The following is a 22379-nucleotide window of genomic DNA, read 5'->3' on the forward strand; positions in this document are numbered from 1 at the left end:
AACCTTGGTTTTAGAAAACATTATACCACTAATGAAAATTATGCCTATTGCTAGCCGATCAAGTATAAGAGAATCTCAAGTAGACTTCCAAACATTATGTGATAATTCAAATCAATTAATACATGTCATTTTATACCCAGTGATCCCATCATACCAAAAAGATCATAAAAACTACAAATGCTGAAGGAGTAAAGGATGATGAAAAATGAGGCTCTGATGAATAATCAAATGGTGTAATGTACAATGAATTACTACAAACACAAAGCATGCCATCAGTTGTAGTTTTAGGGCTGCAAATGTGTAAGTTTGACTTTGCCCTCTCCAAATGGTGTAATGTACATATGAGTACTACAAATCTAAAAATCTGTAAGTGTGTCATCTAGTTTTATCTTCTACTCACCTTGTTTTTTTGATTTATTAGTGATAAGAATTTCATCATTGGTTATATTCTATTATTGTTAGCTAAAGTGAGACCAGAGACTTATGTTTTTGGCTTAAGTTTAGTAGTGATCACTTTCCTATATGGGGCTTCAGGCCATTCGTCATTCCCTTTTACAATAGACTTGGAAATACCCTGCAATCTGCCTCATATCAGTCTCATTGTGCTACAAACAATTCAGAAACTGCATTGTTCATATTCGTTTGTACCCTGAAACTGTTGCATCGATCTTATAATAAATGACAATCTTGCATTCCTAAGACAATTCAGAAGTACATGTCTCTTATTGGAGTACCATAAAGCACACGCTACAAATAAACTATCCAATACAACCTTTGCACATGACTGCTTGAATGGCAGATTAGCCAGATATGCAAGACATGGAGCAGTCAGCCCTTTGATAGCTCGCTACAGGCAGAGTCTTTGTCGAGGAGATAGAAAAGGGACGAGACTTGGAGTTATCGAATCCAAGAGTGATTGGAATTTACCTGGGGTTTCACTTGTGCATCGTTGCCCCTTCCTCCCTGGAGGCATCTGCACCAAATCAGATGGAGAGGCTGAAGGATTGGAGGCTACGAAGCCGCTAGTTCCAAGGATGGGAAGGTGAATTAGGCACGGAAGGGAACTGATTTGGCACTAGCGATGGGTGGAGGATTTACCGGATCTCATAAACGTGCGTGGGGGGGGGGTTTGCTGCCGACCTGCCGTTACCAATTTTGGTGGAAAGGCTGCCATTTTTTAGGGGCGACTAAATGATTTTTTTTTCTCTTCCACACATTCTATTATATATTTGTAAAGAATGCAAGCCAAAGGCCTAGTAGTATAATGACGCAACTGACGAGAGCAGTTAGTTAGTTATTAAGTGTTTTGTTTTAGTAACTAAAGGTAGTTTATGTGTATGAACGACTATTATGACGAATGAGCTTTCATACAATTGTCATAATTATGGTGTACAAGAAGCTATGACAATTTATTATTATGACAAACTCATATTGTCATATATCATCGTCACAAAACGCATCTTAAAATGGGTTATGACAGTTTTAATGACAATGGTTATTTTTTGTCATTAAACTTAGATGTCTCATAGAAATCGTCATAAATAAAGAGATTTAATGATGATTCTCACTCGTGTCATAGCATATTTGTCACAGAAGGTCACATTTGTTGTAGTGCGTTTTTGAGGCCAAACGACATGGAGGTATAGCAGAAAGCCATGAACGGGGTGATGAATGATGTTTCTTCCTCGTCTTCTTTTGCCAAGCTGATCTGATGATACCCGGAATAGCAATCTAAGAAAGACAACATAGAACACCCAGCGGTCGAGTCTACCACCTGGTCTATTCTGGGAAGTCTGAAGGGATCCTTCGGACAGTCACTACACGACGGTTGATCTTTAGCGACCCTTATTTGGGACCGACGGTTGGTCGCTAAAAGTTATGGACCGACGGTTGGTCGTTAAATGCGTTTATAGCGACGGTCTGTGGGTCGCTAAAAGTCTAAAAATTTAACGACTTATGGTCGGTCGCTATAGAGGTAAGTGTGTGACTGATGGTGGGTCGCTATAGAGGTACGTGATTTTTGTGTTTCTTATTTACTCACAAAGCCCATCTCAAACAAACGAAACCCTATTCCACGCGCGCAGCCGCCGTCACTTGTCCCATGGCCACCCCCTCCCTCAGCCATGGCGGGTGCCGCCGCCACTGCCCACTGCTCACTCAGCCGTCCGCCCTAGCCGCTAGGTTAGCCGTCCGCCCGTCGCAGGTACAGCGCCGCCACTCACCGCAGGCACATCGGCACGGCGCCTCCGACCAAATCGAGCGGCTTCACGGCGCCACGGCCTCCAGGCTCCACGCACGGGCACATCTCTCTTATCCTGTTTTCCACCGCCCTTGGTATGTTCCTGAAGACACCACCGCCCAGCCCTATCTCTTGCACGCACCTCATCTTCTCCATCCCCTCCCCATCTCTGACCTTCCCAAGCTAGTCGAAGGTTTGAAGCGTCTAGCAAAGTCCGATCCTATGGTTCTCTGTACAATGGAAGAATCTGGTGAGCATATCATTGCTGGAGCTGGTGAGCTTCATCTTGAGATTTGCCTGAAGGATCTGCAGGAGGACTTCATGTGTGGTGCTGAAATTATTGTTTCCCCACCCGTCGTCTCCTTCCGTGAAACGGTTCTTGAGAAGTCCTGTCGTACTGTCATGAGCAAGTCTCCCAACAAGCACAACCGTCTGTACATGGAAGCGCGCCCCTTGGAGAAGGGTCTCGCTGAGGCCATCGATGACGGCCGTATTGGCCCACGTGATGATCCGAAGGTGCGCTCCCAGATCCTTTCTCAGGAGTTTGGGTGGGACAAGGACCTGGCCAAGAAGATTTGGTGTTTTGGACCTGAGACCACTGGCCCGAACATGGTTGTCGATATGTGTAAGGGAGTACAGTATCTCAATGAAATCAAGGATTCTGTTGTGGCCGGTTTCCAGTGGGCATCGAAGGAGGGTGCACTGGCTAAGGAGAACATGCGTGGAATTTGCTTTGAGGTATGTGATGTCGTTCTTCATGCTGATGCTATCCACAGGGGTGATGGACAGGTCATTCCCACTGCCAGGAGGGTCATCTATGCTTCTCAGCTCACGGCCAAGCCAAGGCTGCTGGAGCCAGTGTACCTGGTGGAGATCCAGGCCCCAGAAAATGCACTCGGTGGTATCTACGGTGTTCTGAACCAGAAGAGAGGTCATGTCTTTGAGGAGATGCAGAGGCCGGGCACCCCGCTCTACAACATCAAGGCTTACCTCCCTGTCATCGAGTCCTTTGGGTTCTCCAGCCAGCTGAGGGCTGCAACCTCTGGTCAGGCGTTCCCCTAGGCTGTCTTTGACCATTGGGACATGATGGGCTATGATCCTTTGGAGGCTGGCTCCCAGGCTGCTCAGCTGGTGCTAGATATCTGCAAGAGGAAGGGTCTCAAGTAACAAATGATCCCACTTTCTGAGTTTGAGGACAAGCTCTAAATTTGTGGTTGTTGGAGACACTGTTACAGCTGCCGGTTCAATCGTCAATTGGTTTTACTGTAAATGCAGTGTGTGCTGCTGTGCTGACAGTCTGATGCTCTATTTTAATATCTGTTAAGCTATCTCCAGCATCTTACTCATCCCACCCGTCCATCCCACCCCATATCTTAAACTTCATGCTGTAAACAATATAATCTACAGTGATTTGCATGGACATATGATGGTAGCAGATGAGACAGAGTTGGTATGTGTGGTCTTGTAAGTGGTTGTATATTTATTCCCAGTGTGTTGCTCACTTCTGATGCTCTGCCTGATCTGTCCGAGAATTTCACCTTTTGTTGGTTTGTTTCCTTGCCTTTTCCACCAGGGAGGAATGTCTTATTGGAACCTGGTTTGGGAAAAAGAGTATTGAGGTAAAAGTGTTATCCAGAAATTCAATTTTGTTGTGATTTTTTTGTGTTTCCGGTTGATGCTTGTACCAATCTCTGACTTTCTAGAACATAGTTGCCTAATTTTAGTTGTCATCTTTGAAGTTTGTAAATAAGATCTGAAAGATTTGAAGTACCAGATAACACCGATTTCATGTTCTTGGTGTGTGAACTAAAACCAAAAGGTTACCTATGCTGTTTGTGCATATTAATGAGATTCTGGATAACCTTATGCTTGTTGGTTATGTAGTCTTCAGTTATCTTGTTAAATCAACTTGAACAATAAAGGCTTTTTTTCCCAATTCTTATCCAGGAGGATAGGCTAATAGCAGTTTCACTTGCAAGCAAGATGGTTGAATCTGCTAAGTTTCAGGCTGTCCAAGTAACTTACTGATTTTATTTAATTAGAATTGTTAAACTGGATATAGACCCTTTTGTCTTCTCTAATTTATGCTTCCTTTCTAATCAGGCACGCTTTTATGAGGGGAAAGAACCGATTCAGTTCTTTGTGATTATCAATCAGTGCGGGAGTGATGTCGTTGTGGTGCTTTTGAACCTATTATTAGAATGCATCAGTCAAACTCGCCTTCAGTCTAGTGGCGGTGTACTCCCATTTCAACAAACTGTAAATGATCTAGTTGTGAATGATATTATAATTGTGATGCTTTTGTGAATATATAATTGTGGTGCTTTTGTGTTTATGTGATGGATCTATGACTGTGGTATACTGATTAACTGTGTATGTCTTTATGATTTGTGTATAAAAATCTATGATTTGTGGTGCTTAATTAAATATATATTATTATTAATAGCAACTGTAAAAAGAGCGACTTTCTATTGGTTGCTAAATGTATAGTATGATGACTTACGGTTGGTTGCTAAATCTATAGTACAGCAACCCACGGTTGGTCGCTAAATATACAATATTAGCAACGGACGGTCGGTCGCTAAAAAGATGTCGGTCGCTAAAGCCTTTAGCGACGGCACTTACAGCGACCATCCTTATGGGTCGCTAAAAGTTTTTAGCGACCAACCATAGGTCGCTGAAGGCCGTTTTAGCAACCAACCGTAGGTCGCTGTAAGTGAACCGTCGTGTAGTGAGTGTTTGTTGAGATCCGTATAGTCGACGCACATGCGCTAATCCACTTTATTCTTTTTTAGTACAAGAACAGGATTTGCTAACCACTCAGGATGTAATACTTCTCTAATGAATCCTGCCACGACCAAGCGAGCCAGCTCTGCATGGATGGCTTCTCTCTTGTCGGGCGTGAAACGACGTAATTTTTGTCGCATCGGCCTCGCCTAGGGGTAGACCTTCAGTTTGTGCTCGGCCAGTTCTCTCGGGACTCCCGGCATATCCGCAGGTTGCCATGCGAATACGTCTCGGTTATCTTGCAGAAACTGGACGAGCGCGCCTTCCTATTTGTCATCCAGGCTGGAACTGATGAAGGCAGTCTTGCGCTCATTGGTGAACCCGAGGTTGATTCTCTTGGTTTCTTCAGTCGGCCGCATAGAGGTCACGGCTTGAGCTTCATTCGCGGGTACCGTGAGGTCTTCCTCAGGCTTTGAGTTTGCCTGCGCAGAAGAAGTCACCGATGGTTTGGTGGTGAGGGCCGCCTGAATGGCCACTCGGAAACATTCTACGGCGCCTTGGAAGTCAGCGCGCACAGTTATGATTCCTTGTGGTCCTGGCATCTTCAATATCATGTACGTATAATGTGGAATGGCCATGAACTTCGCCAATCTAGGCTTGCCGATGATGGCATTGTATCCGCAGTCGAAGTTCGCCATCTCGAACCTCAGGAACTCGGTTCTGTAGTTTTCGAAGTTCCAAAGGTGACCGGCATGTAGATGTGTCCTAGTGGATATTCTCCTTCAGTCGGCACGATGCCGAAGAAAGGAGTGTCCGACTCGTGGAGCTCTTTGAGGGGAACTCCCGAGCCTTGAAACATCTGGGGGAAGGTGACGTTGATGCTACTTCCCCTGTCCACTAATACCTTCTTTACCCTGCTTTCTCGGATCACCAGATCGACGAGGAGCGGGTACTTGCCCGGGTGGTTGAAGTTGAGCCACTGATCCACTCGAGTGAAGGTGATCGGGTGTTTGGACCATCGATACGGGGCGGGAGGACCAGTGGTCGCCACCAGTATCTGACTGTCGTTGAGCTTTTGTTGCCTCTTGTTTTCTTGCGACCCATGTCCGCCGAAGATGACGTTGACTTCTCCGTCGACGCGCGGGAATGCTCCGCCTCCTCCCCCCTCCTGTTGTTGGGGTTGTCGAGGTTCTCCAGGTCCTCCTCGTGGTGGGGGAGGTGGCAGAGGTTGGAAGGGTCGGCCGTTACCCACGGAGTGCTTGAAGTCTCTGCAGTTCCGGAGGGTGTGGCGCATGTCCTTGTGGTATGGGCACTGGGCATCGAGGATGTCGTCCAGCGACGTTCGCCTCCACGAGGTCCTCCTCGGGCGCGAGAGGCGGGTGGTCTGGCAGCGTGGACTTCTTCATGAGGCCTCTTCTCCCAACGTTTGTCGGGTTGTTAGTTCATGTCGCGTCGCGGTGCCGCCGGTGCAGGCTTTGCTCCTCTAATGAGGTCCTGAGCTCGTTCGTCGGCAGTGATGTAGAGGTCGGCTTCCCAGAATAGCTGCTCGGAGGTAGTCGGCGCCTTCTGCAGTATGGCTCGGACGAAGGCCGAGTCATTAGATCCCCGGTAGAAGTCCTCGATCACTGCCGCTTCCACGACCTCAGGGATACGATTTCTCATGGTCTGAAATCTCTTGAGGTATGACCGGAGAGTTTCATCCCCTCGGCGCTTGATGGATTTGAGGTCCCATGGTTGTGCCGGTTTGTCGGAGAGAGATTGAAAGTTGGCGGTGAAGCGTCGACTGAAGTCGCTCCAGTCATCGATGCAGTGTCGCGGTAGGTGTCGCAGCCATTGCAGTGCATCCTGCTCGAGGACGATAGGCAAGTATGCGGTCATCACATCTTCGGTTGCCCCAGCAGCTCGGGCGGTGGTGGTGTAGACGGCCAACCAGCCTCCCAGATCCTGCTTAGGCTCGTACTTGTCGACGTTGGAGACATTGAAGTTAGGGGGCCATTCAATGGCCCTGAGGCGTGGAGTGAGCGCCGACACTACACACGTGTCCTCCTATCATCGATGATGATGTCTGTCCCGGGGAGGGGATTGTTGTCGTGGTGCCTCGACCGTCCTCGGGTCGTGCCACCAGTCGAAGCCGTTGCCGACTCAGTTCTAGTGGCCTGACTCTACGCAGGGATGCCGTGATCTCGATCATATTCATCTCGATGCCGGATCTCATTCTCGTGTCGTCGTTCGCGTGAGGCGTTGATGGAGCTCCGTGCGTCTCGCCGACTGTTGATGGTGTGTCGTAGATCACTCGGTGGATAAGCGAGAGGTAGAAGGTGATTAGCTGCCCGAGTGAATAGCCGCCGATAGCCCTCGGCGTCCGGAGTCCGTGGGAGGCCATCGGCTATCCGAGCCAATACTCCACCGACCTCACTCGGTGTGTTCATGGCTCAGGCGAAGTCGGGGTTCAGGTTTCGTCCGAAAAGAGAATTTTCTCGGAGTTGTCTCACTTCCTGCTCAGCCTGCTCTTGAGCTTGCCGATGATCACGTCACCGAGAATTCCTTCTTTCCCTAAAGACCCGTTCTTCTGGAGTTTCTCCCACCTCCGAGACTTCATCTCGTGATACGGGCTGCGCCGGGTCCCGCTCTCCATCTTCGTGATGTCGCCGAATATTTCGGCGTCGATTCCTTCATCGGTGAGATTCTCGCTGAAGAGGTTCTTCTCCTGGCGCGGTTGGTTCATCGTCGGAGATGAGAGTTGATTCTACTCTTCCCCCGATGAAGATGGCGTCGGGGTAGAATGGGACTGTCTTCATGGTGAGCTTCTTCCTGTTCTCCTTTGAGGGCGGAGATACCAGAAGAGCAGTTTGATCCCTGACCTTGTTCGCCTCCTTTCTCCTAGTGATCTGTGTCCATGTCTCTATGGAAGAGGTGGATAGCGGAGTTCTCCGGGTTGACGGACCCTCTGCCCCTGGCTTGCAGGAGGGAGTCTCTGTTCGGGGCGCCGAAGGTTGTGCTTTCTCCTGCTTCGCTCCGGCTTTTTAGGAGTTTGTTGAGGAAGTCTTTCTCTCCGGTGGATCCGCGATGCGATGTAGAGTTCCTTCTTCATCTGCCACGAATGAAATGGTTCCGAAGCAGAATGTGGACCCGGGGCGGAGGACGATCTTGCGCTGGAAAGTGATGGCCACTGAGCTAGCTTGGATCAGTGACACACCCCCTACCTGGCGCGGCAACTGTCGGTGTTTTGGGTTCGACCGTGCACCCAGGGTTGCCCCTCGATGTGCTTTTTGGAGTAGGACGGTGTTACCGACTGTAGCTCGATGGTTCGCGTTGGATGCACGAGAGATAGTGGACAATTTTGTACAGGTTCGGGCCGCTTTGATATGCGTAATACCCTACATCCTGGCGTGAATACTTTGTGTGGTGGGTTACAAGGAGGTTCTCTAGTATCGAGGATGTTAGAGAACTGGGTGGATGGCTAAGTAGTGAGATATATCTTTGAGGGGATGCCCCCTAGGCCTTATATACTCGACCATGGGGCATTACATGTGGATATGATAATAATGTGAGCCTAAGTAATAGTGAACCGACTGAGCCTATCTCCCTATAATTCCGTCGACCTATCTCCGCTCAGTTCCGATGTATGAGGCCCCTGCGCGGGAAGGTCGGATCCTTGTTGCAGTTGCCGTTCAAACTCATTGGACCGTCTAGGCCTGTGTCAATCCACTTTACCGGACGTGCCTCCCTAGGCCCACGAAGGGATGACCTTGCGAATTATTGGGCCCACAGGCCTTTTGCGAGGTCTTTTAGCCTTCCTGTGGACCCGGGGGATATCTGTCCCCCACAATTAACAACTCTAGTTAGACCTGATTAATTGCATCACCGTTAGGATTACGAAGTCAACATTGAGAGCTTAAATATAGATAGTGGAGCCTTTTCCATTATCGTCATGTGTGTGTCACACTCTATTTAAGAAAAGACAACCAAATACAAAACATGTAAGTGATAGGGTCAATTATATATATATATAAGAGAGAGAGAGAGAGAGAGATTGTTTGTATATTAGGAGCCCTGGGCTTCCAATAATTAGAGGAAGCCCAGGCCAGACAGTGCAATCCAGTCGAGCCGGACCAGGTCCAGACGTCTATAAAAGAAAATCCGGAGTGCTAGGGTTCATTTTTTTCACACCCCATCCCGATTCATTAGCGACGACGGTTGCCCGATAGCGCACGCGGCGGTGGACCCCCGGCCGGTGGCTGCGGTGGCCGCGGCTCCTCGACCTCGATGTGCGGTGGTGGCAGTTCCTCGATTCGGAGTAGAGGCAGTGGTTCCCAGGCCGGCGCGCGGTGGCTCCCCGATCCAGAGGGCGAGCGACAGTAGTGCCCTTGTGCGGGCAAGCGGCGGCATCCCCGGGGCCCCGAGGCGGCGGCACTTCCAAGGCCGACGAGCAAGCGGCACCCCTCGATGTACGAGTAGCGACGGCGACACACGAGGCGCGAGGTTCGAGCGGCGTCACGGAAGGTGCGAGGTGCGCGCAGCGACGATCGCGCATGACATCCTCCGATCCGGCGCAGTTCGGGCGGCCCGAATGACGACATACATCTATGCTTATGTCGTCGACGACGTCCTCCGGCGACTACCTCCTCCGATTTGTGTTTTCTTTTTGATTATTGTGTTTTATGCCTACCACATGTATTATTTACGCTAAAAACTGTACGATTTTATGTTTGAACACGAAGTTCGTATATCAGTTTGCTGCATGCATATTTTTTGTATGCACATTGGAAAGGCAATTCCTTGATTTATGTTGTTCGTAATTACCATATAAAAATCAAATCATTTATGTTCGTAAATGCCATATTTGTAAGTATTATGCGACGTTGTATAAGAATTTATGCTCTAGGTGACTCATGTCATCCAATTTTTTGCGCGCATGAACTGAAAAGAAAAATATAATCCAAAATTTGCGCGCATGCAATGGAAACTCCCACGATTTGTCATAATTTTTGGATTTGTATAAAAATAGAAATCGCATGCATGCGGTTGTCATATTTTTTGGATCTATCATAAAAACATGATCGTAATAACAACCTACTAGAGTTATCAACCTCTCACGTTGGCTCGGTATTTACGCTTATAATTGAGAGATTTTATGCTCAAAACTTAAGGTTTTTACACTCCAACCTGGAGATGCGTCCACCCGTGAACAACATGGCATATTTTTTACGCAGTGTACTGAATTGCATAAATACCTACACCGTGTAGTATAATTAGTATCAGTATATATCATAAATTAGTTCTAATGTGTTTAGCTGTATGGCTGTTGGAGAGATCATATATTTATGAAGGAAATAAAACATTAAATACGATTTTTTGTTTCTATGCATGCAATTCATTTCCTTTCATTGTACATTTTTTCATCATAAATTCGTGTGCATGCGGCTGGTAACAGATTTTTACGCAGTATACCGAATTGCATAATTATCTACACAGTGTAGCATATTTAGTATCAATATATATCATAAAATGGTCCTTACTAGTCTAGCTGCATGGCTGTTGCAGCAATCCTAAATTTATGTAGAAAATAAAGCATTTAAAACTAGAAACCGCCACACATATCTTTCCTAAATTTACGCGCATGCAAGGGAACGTGTTTGACTCATGCATGCATTGGTCAAACATGTTCCCTTGCGTGCGCGTAAATTTAGGAAAGATATATGTGGCTGTTTGTATTTTTAAATGTTTTATTTCCTCCATAAATTTAGTATCGCTATAACAGCCTTGCAGCTAGACTCGTAATGACCATTTTATGATATATACTGATACTAAATATGCTACACTGTGTAGATAATTATGCAATTCAGTATATTGCATAAAAATCCGTTATCGGTTGCATATGCGCACGAATTTATGATAGAAAGAATATGCAATGAAAGGAAATGAATTGCATGCATAGAAACAAAAATTGTATTTAATGTTTTATTTCATTCATAAATATAGGATCCCTCCAACAGCCATGCAGCTAAACGCATTAGAACTAATTTATGATATATACTGATACAAATTATACTATACGGTGTAGGTATTTATGCAATTCGTTACACTGCGTAAAAAATCTGGCATGTTGTTCACTGGTGGACGCATCTTCGGGTGGAGCGTAAAAACCTTAAGTTTTTAGCATAAAATTCCTCAATTATAAGCGTAAATACCGAGCCAATGTGAGAGGTTGATAGCTCTAGTAGGTTGTTATTACGATCCTATTTTTATGGCAGATCTGAAAATATGGCAGCCGCATGCATGCGGTTTCTATTTTTATACAGATCCAAAAATTATAGCAAAATCATGGAGTTTCTATGCATGCGCACAAATTACGAACAACATAAATCAAGGAATTTCCTTTCCAATGTGCATGCAGTAAACTGATATACGAACTCTGTGTTCAAGCATAAGATCGTACGGTTTTTAGCGTAAATAATACATATGGTAGGCATAAAACACAATACTCGAAAAGAAAACACGAATCAAAGGAGGTAGTGGCCGGAGGACGTCGTCGATGACACAAGCACAAATGTAGGTCGTCACGCGGGCCGCCCAAACTGCGCTGGATCGGAGGATGTCACGCGCGATCATCGTTGCGCGCATCTCGCGCCTTCCGTGACGCCGCTCGCTCGAACCTCGCGCCTCATGCGTCGCCGTCGCGACTCGCACATCGACGGGCGCCGCTTGCTCGCTGGCCTTGGAAGTGTCGCCTCCTCGGGGCCTCGGGGACGCCACCGCTTGCCCGCAAAAGGGCCCCGCTGTCGCTCGTCCTCTGGAACGGGGAGCCGCCGCCACCGACCTGGGAACCGCCGCCACTACTCCAGATCGAGGAACCTTCGCCACCGCGCATCGAGGTCATGGAGCTGTGGCAACCGGCTGGGGGTCCACCGCCTCGCACACTCTGGGGCAACCACCGTCGTCGCACGCGATGTCGCTAATGAATCGGGGTGGAGCATAAAAAACTGAACCCTAGCACTCCGGGTCCTGTTTTATAGACGTCCGGACCTGGTCCGGCTCGACCAAATTGCACCGTCCGACCTGGGCTTCCTCTAGTTATTGGAAGCCCAGGGCTCTTAATATATAAACTATATATATAGCGACTTCATGAGGGAAAGTATCATCACATAACATTTTAAATAAATCATATAAATAAATCATTATGGACCAAAAGTCTTAATAGAAGCGAATTAATCTTAACGGATAACAAGTATAACTAATAAACCTGAAGCCCTATAGGCAACATGACTGGTGGGTCACCATCCAAATAGTCATCATAAACCTGGAACTCTATATGGATCCTTGATGTTTTCTATCCCCAACTAAGCGGCGGTTGCTGAAAGAAACAGGTGACGCCTAAGAGGGGGTTGAATTAGGACTTCTAAAACTTTTTTCTAAACTAGGTCACAAATAAATCCCTAGAGCAAAACCTATGCAATTAATCAAACTAGAACGTACAAACTAGGTTCTGTCTAAGTGTTGCTATCTCTACCGCAATGGCTAAGTTTCAATCTACAACAATATAAGTATAAATACAAGATTGAAACTTAAATGCATAATATAAATGTGGAAGCTAAAGAGAGAGGTAGAGATGCAAACTCTCGTGGATGACACTGTTATTTTTACCGAGGTATCCGGAACCACGCAAGGTTCCTACTAATCCTCATTGGTGCCCCTACGCAAAGGGAAGCCCACGCGAGGGTCAAGCACCACGGTCGAGTGACTCCATAGAGAGTTGCGGGCCTTCTCCACGCGCAAGTGGTGCTCCGCTTCCGGCTCCTCTCGGATGCTCCCCGCCATCTCTACTATCGAGCTTCCGGCCGAAACATCGCATGCCTCGTTCCCTCCAGTAGACGGTGGCAGCCGTGACACAAACACAGTTGTCACGGTCTCGCAAGACTCTCACCCCACTCGGTACAATTACAATGGCTCGTGCAAGAGCCGAGGGGTTGTGTGGTTTTTCTAAACTCACTCAACTAACTAGGATTCACCTAGAGCAAGTGCTAAAGCGGTCTAACTAACCTAAGCACTTCGCAAAGTACCTATGCTAATCATCGAGTGATTCTATTAAGCACTTGGGTGTATGAGCACTTGGGAATGTCTATTATATGCCTTGGTATGTTGCTTGGGATCCCACACCTTGGAATGGCTGGTTGGGGTGTATTTATAGCCCCCAACACACAACTAGCCGTTGGAGAAAAGTTGTGCTCTCTGCGGCACACCGGACGGTCCGGTGGGATCACTGGACAGTTCGGTGCCCCTATCCGGTGCGCCTGGCCGTTGGATCTGACATCGCAGGTGACCGTTGGCATGCAGGCTTTTTACATCGGACAGTCCGGACTTCACACCAGACGGTCCGGTGATCTTTTCTCCACAGTAATCTGGAACTAGCCGTTGGGCTATAGTTCCTGGTGCACCGGACAGTCCAGTGTGTGGCACCGGACAGTCCTCCTGGCAACATTTCCTTCGTTTCTTGTCTTCACTTGATCTTCATCATGTCTTCTTTTGAGGTGTTGCTTTCCTCAATGCCTTAGTCCAAGTTACTTTAGCATCATGTGAGCTATAAACACAAACACTAACAAACACATTAGTCCATAGGTTATGTTTATCATCAAACACCAAAACCTATTTAGCAGAATGGCCAGGGTCCATTTTCCTTACAATCTCCCCCTTTTTGGTGATTGATGACAACATAACCAAAACAAGCAAATGTTACAAACATTTGAATGAAAATATGCAATCTACTTATTAGGATGCATGTTTGTCCCCACAATGTGATATTATGGACTTAAGCCTTCCCCTAACTCCATAATTCACTTACTTACTATTTTATACCAAAGATCCAAAACCACTTGAAGGATCAAAATTTTAATTTGGTGGTGTTTGATGTTTGATACAATTTTCATTTCTTTGGTCCCTAAACTTCTCCCCCTTTGGCATCAACCACCAAAAAGGAAGACATTAAAAGTATGTAGGAAGCAAATAAGACTTGCCCTCATAAAGGATTTGTTAATTAATACCAATTGAAGCACCAAATTGTTACTTCCCCTAAATGAGTGTTATCCTTTAGAAAGAACTTTCTCCCCCATTAGAGACAAAAAAAGACTCCCCCTAACAGAGATCTTCTACTTAAGAAAAAACATGTGAGAAATGGAGGTGCTGTAAGGCCCAAAATCTGTGTAAGAAAAAAATTATTAATGATAATAAAATAAATATATGAAGAGATAAAATAGTAAATTCAGATATCTCAAATTATACTTGAGTATTGAAAACTGAGGACGGAATTTTGAAAGCCAAGAACTATTTTGGAAAACTAAGAACCATTTTTAGAAAAGAAGAAATAGAAAATTTTTCTATTCAACTAAATGATTAAGCATATTGTTAAATGATGCACTATAAGCATTTACATGAATATTAACTATAAATGACTCAAAGTCGGGACTAGATCTTCTTTTAAATCTAATACGTAAAAATTTAAACTCGGAAAATAAGTAATAGAGAGAATATTCCTTGCTTGAATATTACCTTTAGAGGGTCAAGATAAATTAATAAAATGAACTTTGCATCCCATGATGGAGATTTACTTGTGCATAAATTGGAAATTTAGAGATTAAACTTGTGCATAAATTGGAAATTTAGCCTCACTCCCCACCGCGCGCGCCTGGGCTCGCTGCAGCAACCGTGGGACCTACTACGCAGCCCCTAATACTCCACGCCGGCCCACTCCTGGCCTCCTCGGCGCTGACTGGTGGGCTGAAGACGTCAGCCTCTTCTCATGTAAGTCTGGTCGCCCTTTTGGCGAGGAAGACTCTTGTTAGTTGTCGTTCCTACTCATGTTCCCGGCACACCGCGGACGGGATCCGACCTTGGGTGTTGCTGCTGCGCCTGCAACCAGTGAGGAGAGAGAGAGGCCTGAGAGATAGTGAAAGCCTGCCGCCGGGTTCCTTGCTTCCATAATCATACGGGGGAACTGGCGTGCGTCAACGGAGAGAGAGAGAGAGCGCTGCCAAGAATCCTGTCGGCCGAAGACCTTGCGCCATCACCTATCATCTGGCCGAGCACTATGGTGCCCTCGTCCTCCACCAGCGGCACCGCCGACCTGATGGCGCTCGTGCAGGGGTACACGCCTGAGGACCTCATCGAAGTACTTCATCACCGGATCGACGTGCACTGTGGGCAGGAACCCTCTTGAAGCCTAATCTCTGGTATGGCCATGCCCCATGGACTCGCCCCAAACCACGCTATGCTTAGCTCCTGTCGAATCGGAGTGCCCGCGGCGTGGGAGTGTGCCTGGGTGTTCGGTTATGGAGCCGTCATGCTGGAGTCATGTACAACTCTGGCCGATGTTGTCGGGTAATGGGTGGTGCTGGGAATTGGGCCAGGCCGGGCCAGCCCAGCCCAAGCCTGTCGTGCTTCGTGTCAAACAGGTTCGGGCTAGAAAAGCCCAAACAATTGTTGGGTCATGCCGTGCCAGCCCGAAGTGTAAAAATAGGGCCCGGCCCAACCCTAAACCACGTCGTGCCTTCGTTGGGCAGTGCCGGCCCAAGCCCGGCCCGTATATTTGACCACATAAAATGAAAATATTATAACCATATAAAGTTCATAGCTTACTAAATTAAAGATATTAAACAATTATAACATCATTTAACTACATAAACTCCAAATATAACAACAATATAAACTCGATATCTTACTAAATTAAAGAAATTAAATAGATTGGGCTTCATTAGGCTGTGCCGGCCCAAGCCCGGCCCATCTATGCGGGCTGTGCCGGGGGCCCGATGGGTCGGAATTTGAGGCCTGGCCCAGACCCGCCTTCGGGCCGTGCTAGCCCGGCCCATATTATTTCGTGTCGGGTCGTGCTTTGGGCTCTTATTTTCGGGCTGTGCTCGTGCTGGCCCGAAAAGCCCGGCCTAAACTCCCCCTAACAGAGATCTTCTACTTAAGAAAAAACATGTGAGAAATGGAGGTGCTGTAAGGCCCAAAATCTGTGTAAGAAAAAAATTTATTAATGATAATAAAATAAATATATGAAGAGATAAAATAGTAAATTCAGATATCTCAAATTATACTTGAGTATTGAAAACTAAGGACGAAATTTTGAAAGCCAAGAACTATTTTGGAAAACTAAGAACCATTTTTAGAAAAGAAGAAATAGAAAAGTTTTCTATTCAACTAAATGATTAAGCATATTGTTAAATGATGCACTATAAGCATTTACATGAATATTAACTATAAATGACTCAAAGTCGGGACTAGATCTTCTTTTAAATCTAATACGTAAAAATTTAAACTCGGAAAATAAGTAATAGAGAGAATACTCCTTGCTCGAATATTACCTTTAGAGGGTCAACATAAATTAATAAAATGAACTTTGCATCCCATGATGGAGATTTACTTGTGCATAAATTGGAAATTTAGAGATTAAACTTGTGCATAAATTGGAAATTTAGCCTCACTCCCCACCGCGCGCGCCTGGGCTCGCTGCAGCGACCGTGGGACCCACTACGCAGCCCCTAATACTCCACGTCGGCCCACTCCTGGCCTCCTCGGCGCTGACTGGTGGGCTGAAGGCGTCAGCCTCTTCTCATGTAAGTCTGGTCACCCTTTTGGCGAGGAAGACTCTTGTTAGCCGTCGTTCCTACTCATGTTCCCGGCACACCGCAGACGGGATCCGACCTCGGGTGTTGCTGCTAAGCCTACAACTAGTGAGGAGAGAGAGGCCTGAGAGATAGTGAAAGCCTGCCGCCGGGTTCCTTGCTTCCATAATCATACGGGGGAACTGGCGTGCGTCAACGGAGAGAGAGATAGAGCGCTGCCAAGAATCTTGTCGGCCGAAGACCTTGCGCCATCGCCAATCATCTGGCCGAGCACTATGGTGCCCTCGTCCTCCACCGGCGGTGTCGCCGACTTGATGGCGCTCGTGCAGGGGTACACGCCCGAGGACCTCACCGAAGTACTTCATCACCGGATCGACGTGCGTTGTGGGCAGGAACCCTCTTGAAGCCTAATCTCTGGTATGGCCATGCCCCGTGGACTCGCCCCAAACCACGCTATGCTTAGCTCCTGTCGAATCGGAGTGCCCGCGGCGTGGGAGTGTGCCTGGGTGTTCGGTTATGGAGCTGTCATGCTGGAGTCATGTACAGCTCCGGCCGATGCTGTCGGGTAATGGGTGGTGCTAGGAATTGGGCCAGGCCGGGCCAGTCCAGCCCAAGCCCGTCGTGCTTCATGCCAAACAAGTTCGGGCCAGGAAAGCCCAAACAATTTTTGGGCCATGCCGTGCCAGCTCGAAATGTAAAAACAGGGCCCGGCCCAGCCCTAAACCACGTCGTGCCTTCGTTGGGCAGTGCCGGCCCAAGCCCGGCCCGTATATTTGACCACATAAAATGAAAATATTATAACCATATAAAGTTCATAGCTTACTAAATTAAAGATATTAAACAATTATAGCATCATTTAACCATATAAACTACAAATATAACAACAATATAAACTCGATATCTTACTAAATTAAAGAAATTAAATAGATTGGGCTTCATTGGGCTGTGTTGGCCCAAGCCCGGCCCATCTATGCGGGCTGTGCCGGGGCCCGATGGGTCAGAATTTGAGGCCCGGCCCAGGCCCGCCTTCGGGCCGTGCTAGCCCGGCCCATATTATTTCGTGCCAGGCCGTGCTTTGGGCTCTTATTTTCGGGCTGTGCTCGTGCTGGCCCGAAAAGCCCGGCCTAGATTCCCAGTACTAGTAATGGGTAGGCGGCGTTCTGACCGTAGGATCATCGTGGCCGTGTAGGATTTGTGTAGTGGCGTCCGGGCTTTTTTTCGGGCTTGGATGGCGAGCTCTGACCAGCATGCTGCCGCGGCTATGGCACTCGGTCGCGGAGGGTGGCTGAGGAGAAAATAGCGACGGAACCAGTGGAGGAAGATGGTTGTATGTCGTTGATCTCCCTTTAGGCGGTGCAGATTAGAAGGCAGAATAACCCTTGGGTCAAATTGATCCGTGCCGTGGATTTGGATCCAACGACCTCTGGTTAATCTCGCCCACATAAAATCCTTATCGTTGATTGCGGATCCGGTGACTGTGGTTGCATACCGGTTCGTGGGGCACCAAGATCTAATCTGAACCACCGATTACAGATCGTGCGACCAGAAGCAGCTCCATACCCCCTTGGCTGCGTCATTTTGCAGATGAAACCCTAGTTTTGTTAGAAATAAACCCACAGTCCGCTATAGTTGTGCACTGAGTCTAGTAAATCTTGCGCCGAGCCCCTGCGATTCTCAGTTTTTGGTGCACAGTCCAGATAGTTGAAATAACAGAGAAATTAAATTTGGAATGGATTTTCAATGTAAAAATAAATGCTAGAACTGGTTTAATTTATAGAAAATTCATATTAGGCGCAAGATTGATTATATGCATTCTAATTTCTATAGTTTTATAATATTATTGTTTATTAATTAGTGCCACTGTTTTTACATGGAAGTCACATTAAAATTTATTTCCTAATTAATCTTATATCAAAAACATAAAACCTTAGGAAATTCATAACTCCTCCGTTTTAACTCCGATTTGATCCGTTCAAGTTGCGTTAGTTTCGTATAAATATTTCCCATGCAGTAGCAACATTGATTATATGATACCCCATACTTTTATATTAGGTAACTAATTTAACTAATCTATGTTTTTCTGGATTAGCTTATTTTAATATTAATATAGTATTATGATTTTATGGTTATAATTTGGTTAGATGATCTTTAATCAAATAATGACTTAGATTAAAGTTGAGATAATTGTTTATAGGATAACCTCTCCTATGATTTATACTAACCAATTTATAATATAGTTTAATATTTTAAATCACATAGATCTTCTATAAAATCATAACTCCTTAATCGTAACTCCGATCTTAGTAGTCCTCGATCCCGCGATCTCGTAGCAACGCATAGATTATTATTATTCAGTTTGTACTTATGTTTGGTGTGATGTTAATTTTATACATACCATGTTTGTTTGTATTGCTACGACTAGCAGTGAGGTCACGAGAATCTGAATAATCACCCTGGTAACTGAAATCTCAAGTGCCACGCAAGTTGTGCCCTTGATCCACTTTTGTTACCCAATAATATTCTTTATTATCACTATTCAATGCATAGGTTTAATTTTGATGGGACCCAATAGGTCACCCTAGTCTGTTTATCCTGTTTACCTTGTTTACCCCTGAATCACTTGGGTAGTTTTTGCTATTGCTTTATATGGTTTGGGTTAATATTTCATTATATCCATGTTCCAATTATTCTGTTATTTTACTTATGTTCATGTCAAGATCATTAATGTTAATTGGAACATGGAGCTTAACTTGAGAAACACGTGCCACCACAAGGGTTTAATGGGACGCCCTTGGCTGACTAATTAGGAAAGCTAGTGGAAGACTACCTTACCCGAAAGAGGCAAGGGCAGTAGGGGATTGCATGCAAGGAGGTTCTCGGGTTGATTTTGCTGCGATGGCGGTCAGACGGGGGATTCTTGCAAGTGCTCTTCCCATAAACTGTAGCGGGTTTTCGGGAGCTAGTGGAACTTTGTAAAGGCCTCGTAGTGGATCCCTAGTCATTCACTTCGGTAGTGTCTAAGGGCCTTGCAAACCCTGGCAACATGGGATACACGACTTGTGGGTACAGGGTACAACCTCTGTAGAGTGTAAAACTGGTATACTAGCCGAGCTCACAGTCATGAGCAGCTCAGGACTCTCGCATGATTAATTTATGGAACTTAAATTCAAATTGTCATTTGCATTTGCACGGGTTTATTAATAATTTTGTTCTATTATTATTATTACGGTTTGTATTTACTTACATTTAGTAATTGCTAATAAAATTTGACCAATTTATTAAAAGCAATGCTCAGCTTTAACCCCTATTGTTGATTAGCCTTACACTTCATGAGCTCTCACCTTTGGCGAGTTCATGCACATGAGCGATGAACATGTGTGAGCTCACTCTTGCTGTCTCACACCCCCCCCACAGGAGAAGTACACGTGGTTCAAGAGGAGCCATATCGAGGAGTTCGTTTTGATCTAGGTGGTGTCTCCCAGTTGACTTTCTGGCGCCAAGAATGGATTTTAGATCCTGTTATATTTATCTTTTATTTTGTAAGACTTCCGCTATGTAATAAGTGCTCTGATTATATTGTGACATTTATCTCTATACACTCTGTTATTATATATGTTGTCTTCTTTGGCGCATGTATGAGATACACCCGGCTTTGTCCCTTAAAGCCCTGGTGTTACAGGTGCAAGACATTATTTGAATATACTAACTTCCCTTATGCATATGTAACAAAATATGAGTCAACAATATATACATTTATAGCAGCATGGGAAGTATGAGATATGAAATATAGTCTAATCAAATATTGGAGAACACTTGTAAATGATACTAAATGTATTCTCAAAGATACCAATTGAAAGTCAATGGCAGACCAATTGAAGACCAATGGTAGGCTTGTGAGACATAAGAATTCTTGTAGATTTGTAGTTGAAGCTTGTTGTGTTTCTCCGAGGACTTCATTGTCCTTATAATGAGACTACTACTTGAAATAGACTTGAAAAAGGTATTAGTCTCAAATCTTAGATTATAGAGTAACCCCCTGAAAGTGTGCATACAAGTTTTGAATACTTATAGGAGACATGCACTTTGATTTTGATATCAAGAGGGGCAAACTATCTATAATCCGAGCTTTGGCACATATAAGTTAAATGATATCATTTGTAGGATAAAAGCTTTTGAAGCATTAGTATCATTTACTTAGGGATGTTAAATAAGCTATGTGTTGTGCTTAATTAAGCATTTTAAACCATGTAGATTTTCTCAAAAATATGAATTGAGAACGAGCGATCCTACCATGTGATTTACCTAGTGTACATGCATTGTTAATCTAAAGTAAGTACCAAATGAAACACTAGGCATGAAAGGTAAAACTAGATACAAGAAAATAGATATGCATATCTAAAAAATGAGAAATACAATAAATCTAGTTACCTTAGTCATGGGCGGGGAAATTTGGGTCCAAAGTATTCTCTAACTCACTTGGCAATAGACTTGATCCATTATGATGTATCCCATACATCCCAATTTTGTCAAGTCTCCAAATTTCCCATAGTTCTTCGGACTCATCACTTTCCTTTCGAGATCCAAACCTTCTTGGTGCTTTTCATGGTTGAAATTATTTACTTTGGCACCCAGATGCGTTTGGCCCCTTTCCATTTGTTGGCTTGCTTGTTGTCCTTGATTGCTATCACCTTTCCATTCTTTTTCTTCTTGATCAAATATGGTGTAGTAGTCTTTTTGTCCACCTTGCTGATGTAGGTGTTGGAGACTTTGCTTGTTGGCATTTGCTTGAGCTTTTGCTTATCCCCGGTCTTCGCCTTGCATTGGAAAGACTTATGGCCTTCCTTGTGGCATAACCTACAAATCACAATTTCGGCCTTCACAGGCTTGTTCACTCCCGCAGTGGTGTTATCCTATGGAGGTTGGATTTATTTGGCTTTGCCTTTCTTGTCATACAAAGCCTTCCCAAGGTGAGCCACCTCTTGCTTTAATTGCTCATTCTCCAATGCAATCTCGTTCGAACATGTTTCTATAACAACATTCTTAACAAGAACTTGATCGCAGGGGTTAGAATTATCAATTAAATCAAAGAAAGAAGTAGAAGCATCTTTCTTAATAATTTCTGGAATTTTAACTAAGGATGCCTCTGGGGTGCTACCAATGTTTCTTAGCTTAGTAGTTAGCTCATTATTGTGTATGCTAAGAATTTCCATTTTCCCTAGCAAATTTTCTTGGGAGCTAGCTAACTTAGCCTTAAGTTTTTCATTTTTTTAATAAGACCATCATTGGTAGCAATGGATGGAGCACTAGACTCTAATTTCTCAATTTTAGTTGATAGCTCACAATTCAAATTTTGCAAATGTTTCAAAATTTTATAGCAAACTTTTGTAATCATTTTAAGAGCTAATCAACTTATTTTCAAAGTTTTCAGTTGAGCCTTTTGCTTAGTGCAAACATTTTGAAAAAATTTAACGGCTTTTGCAAGCTCATCTACGGAGGGCTTTCCCTCACCTTCATCGTCACTACTACTTTCATCACTAGAGGATGGAATACTCATTTTACCTCTTGCCATAAGGCACTTGCGTGATGACTGTGATGAGCGAGATGAGGACCGGTGGCTGCGCGCCCTTGGAAGTTCATCTTCGCTTAAAGAATCGTCCCAAGTTTTGACACTTGTTAGGGCCTTGCCTTTGTTCCTCCTCTTTTTGGGTTCGGCCATAGTTGGACAGCTGTCCCTAAAGTGGCACTTCTCCCCACACGTGAATCATCCTCTCTTTCTTTGGTTTTTCCTGTCAATG

The 22379-nt window shown here is 45.2% G+C and overlaps 1 protein-coding gene across 1 annotated transcript; it reads left to right on the forward strand.

Moving 5' to 3' along the window:
• Positions 1–2404: 2404 nt before the first annotated feature.
• On the forward strand, positions 2405–3752 carry LOC103632697 (elongation factor 2). Its single transcript, XM_020540964.1, has one exon. The coding sequence runs from the start codon at positions 2462–2464 to the stop codon at positions 3299–3301; it is 840 nt and encodes a 279-aa protein (XP_020396553.1). The 5' UTR covers positions 2405–2461; the 3' UTR covers positions 3302–3752.
• The last annotated feature ends 18627 nt before the right edge of the window (positions 3753–22379 follow it).

This window comes from Zea mays, chromosome 7 (assembly GCF_902167145.1).
Source record: "Zea mays cultivar B73 chromosome 7, Zm-B73-REFERENCE-NAM-5.0, whole genome shotgun sequence".
NCBI classification, from domain to species: Eukaryota; Viridiplantae; Streptophyta; class Magnoliopsida; order Poales; family Poaceae; genus Zea; species Zea mays.

Bases quoted from the DNA above. Each gene is read 5' to 3' on its own strand.
- LOC103632697 (XM_020540964.1), top strand. From the start codon at position 2,462: ATGGTTCTCTGTACAATGGAAGAATCTGGTGAGCATATCATTGCTGGA.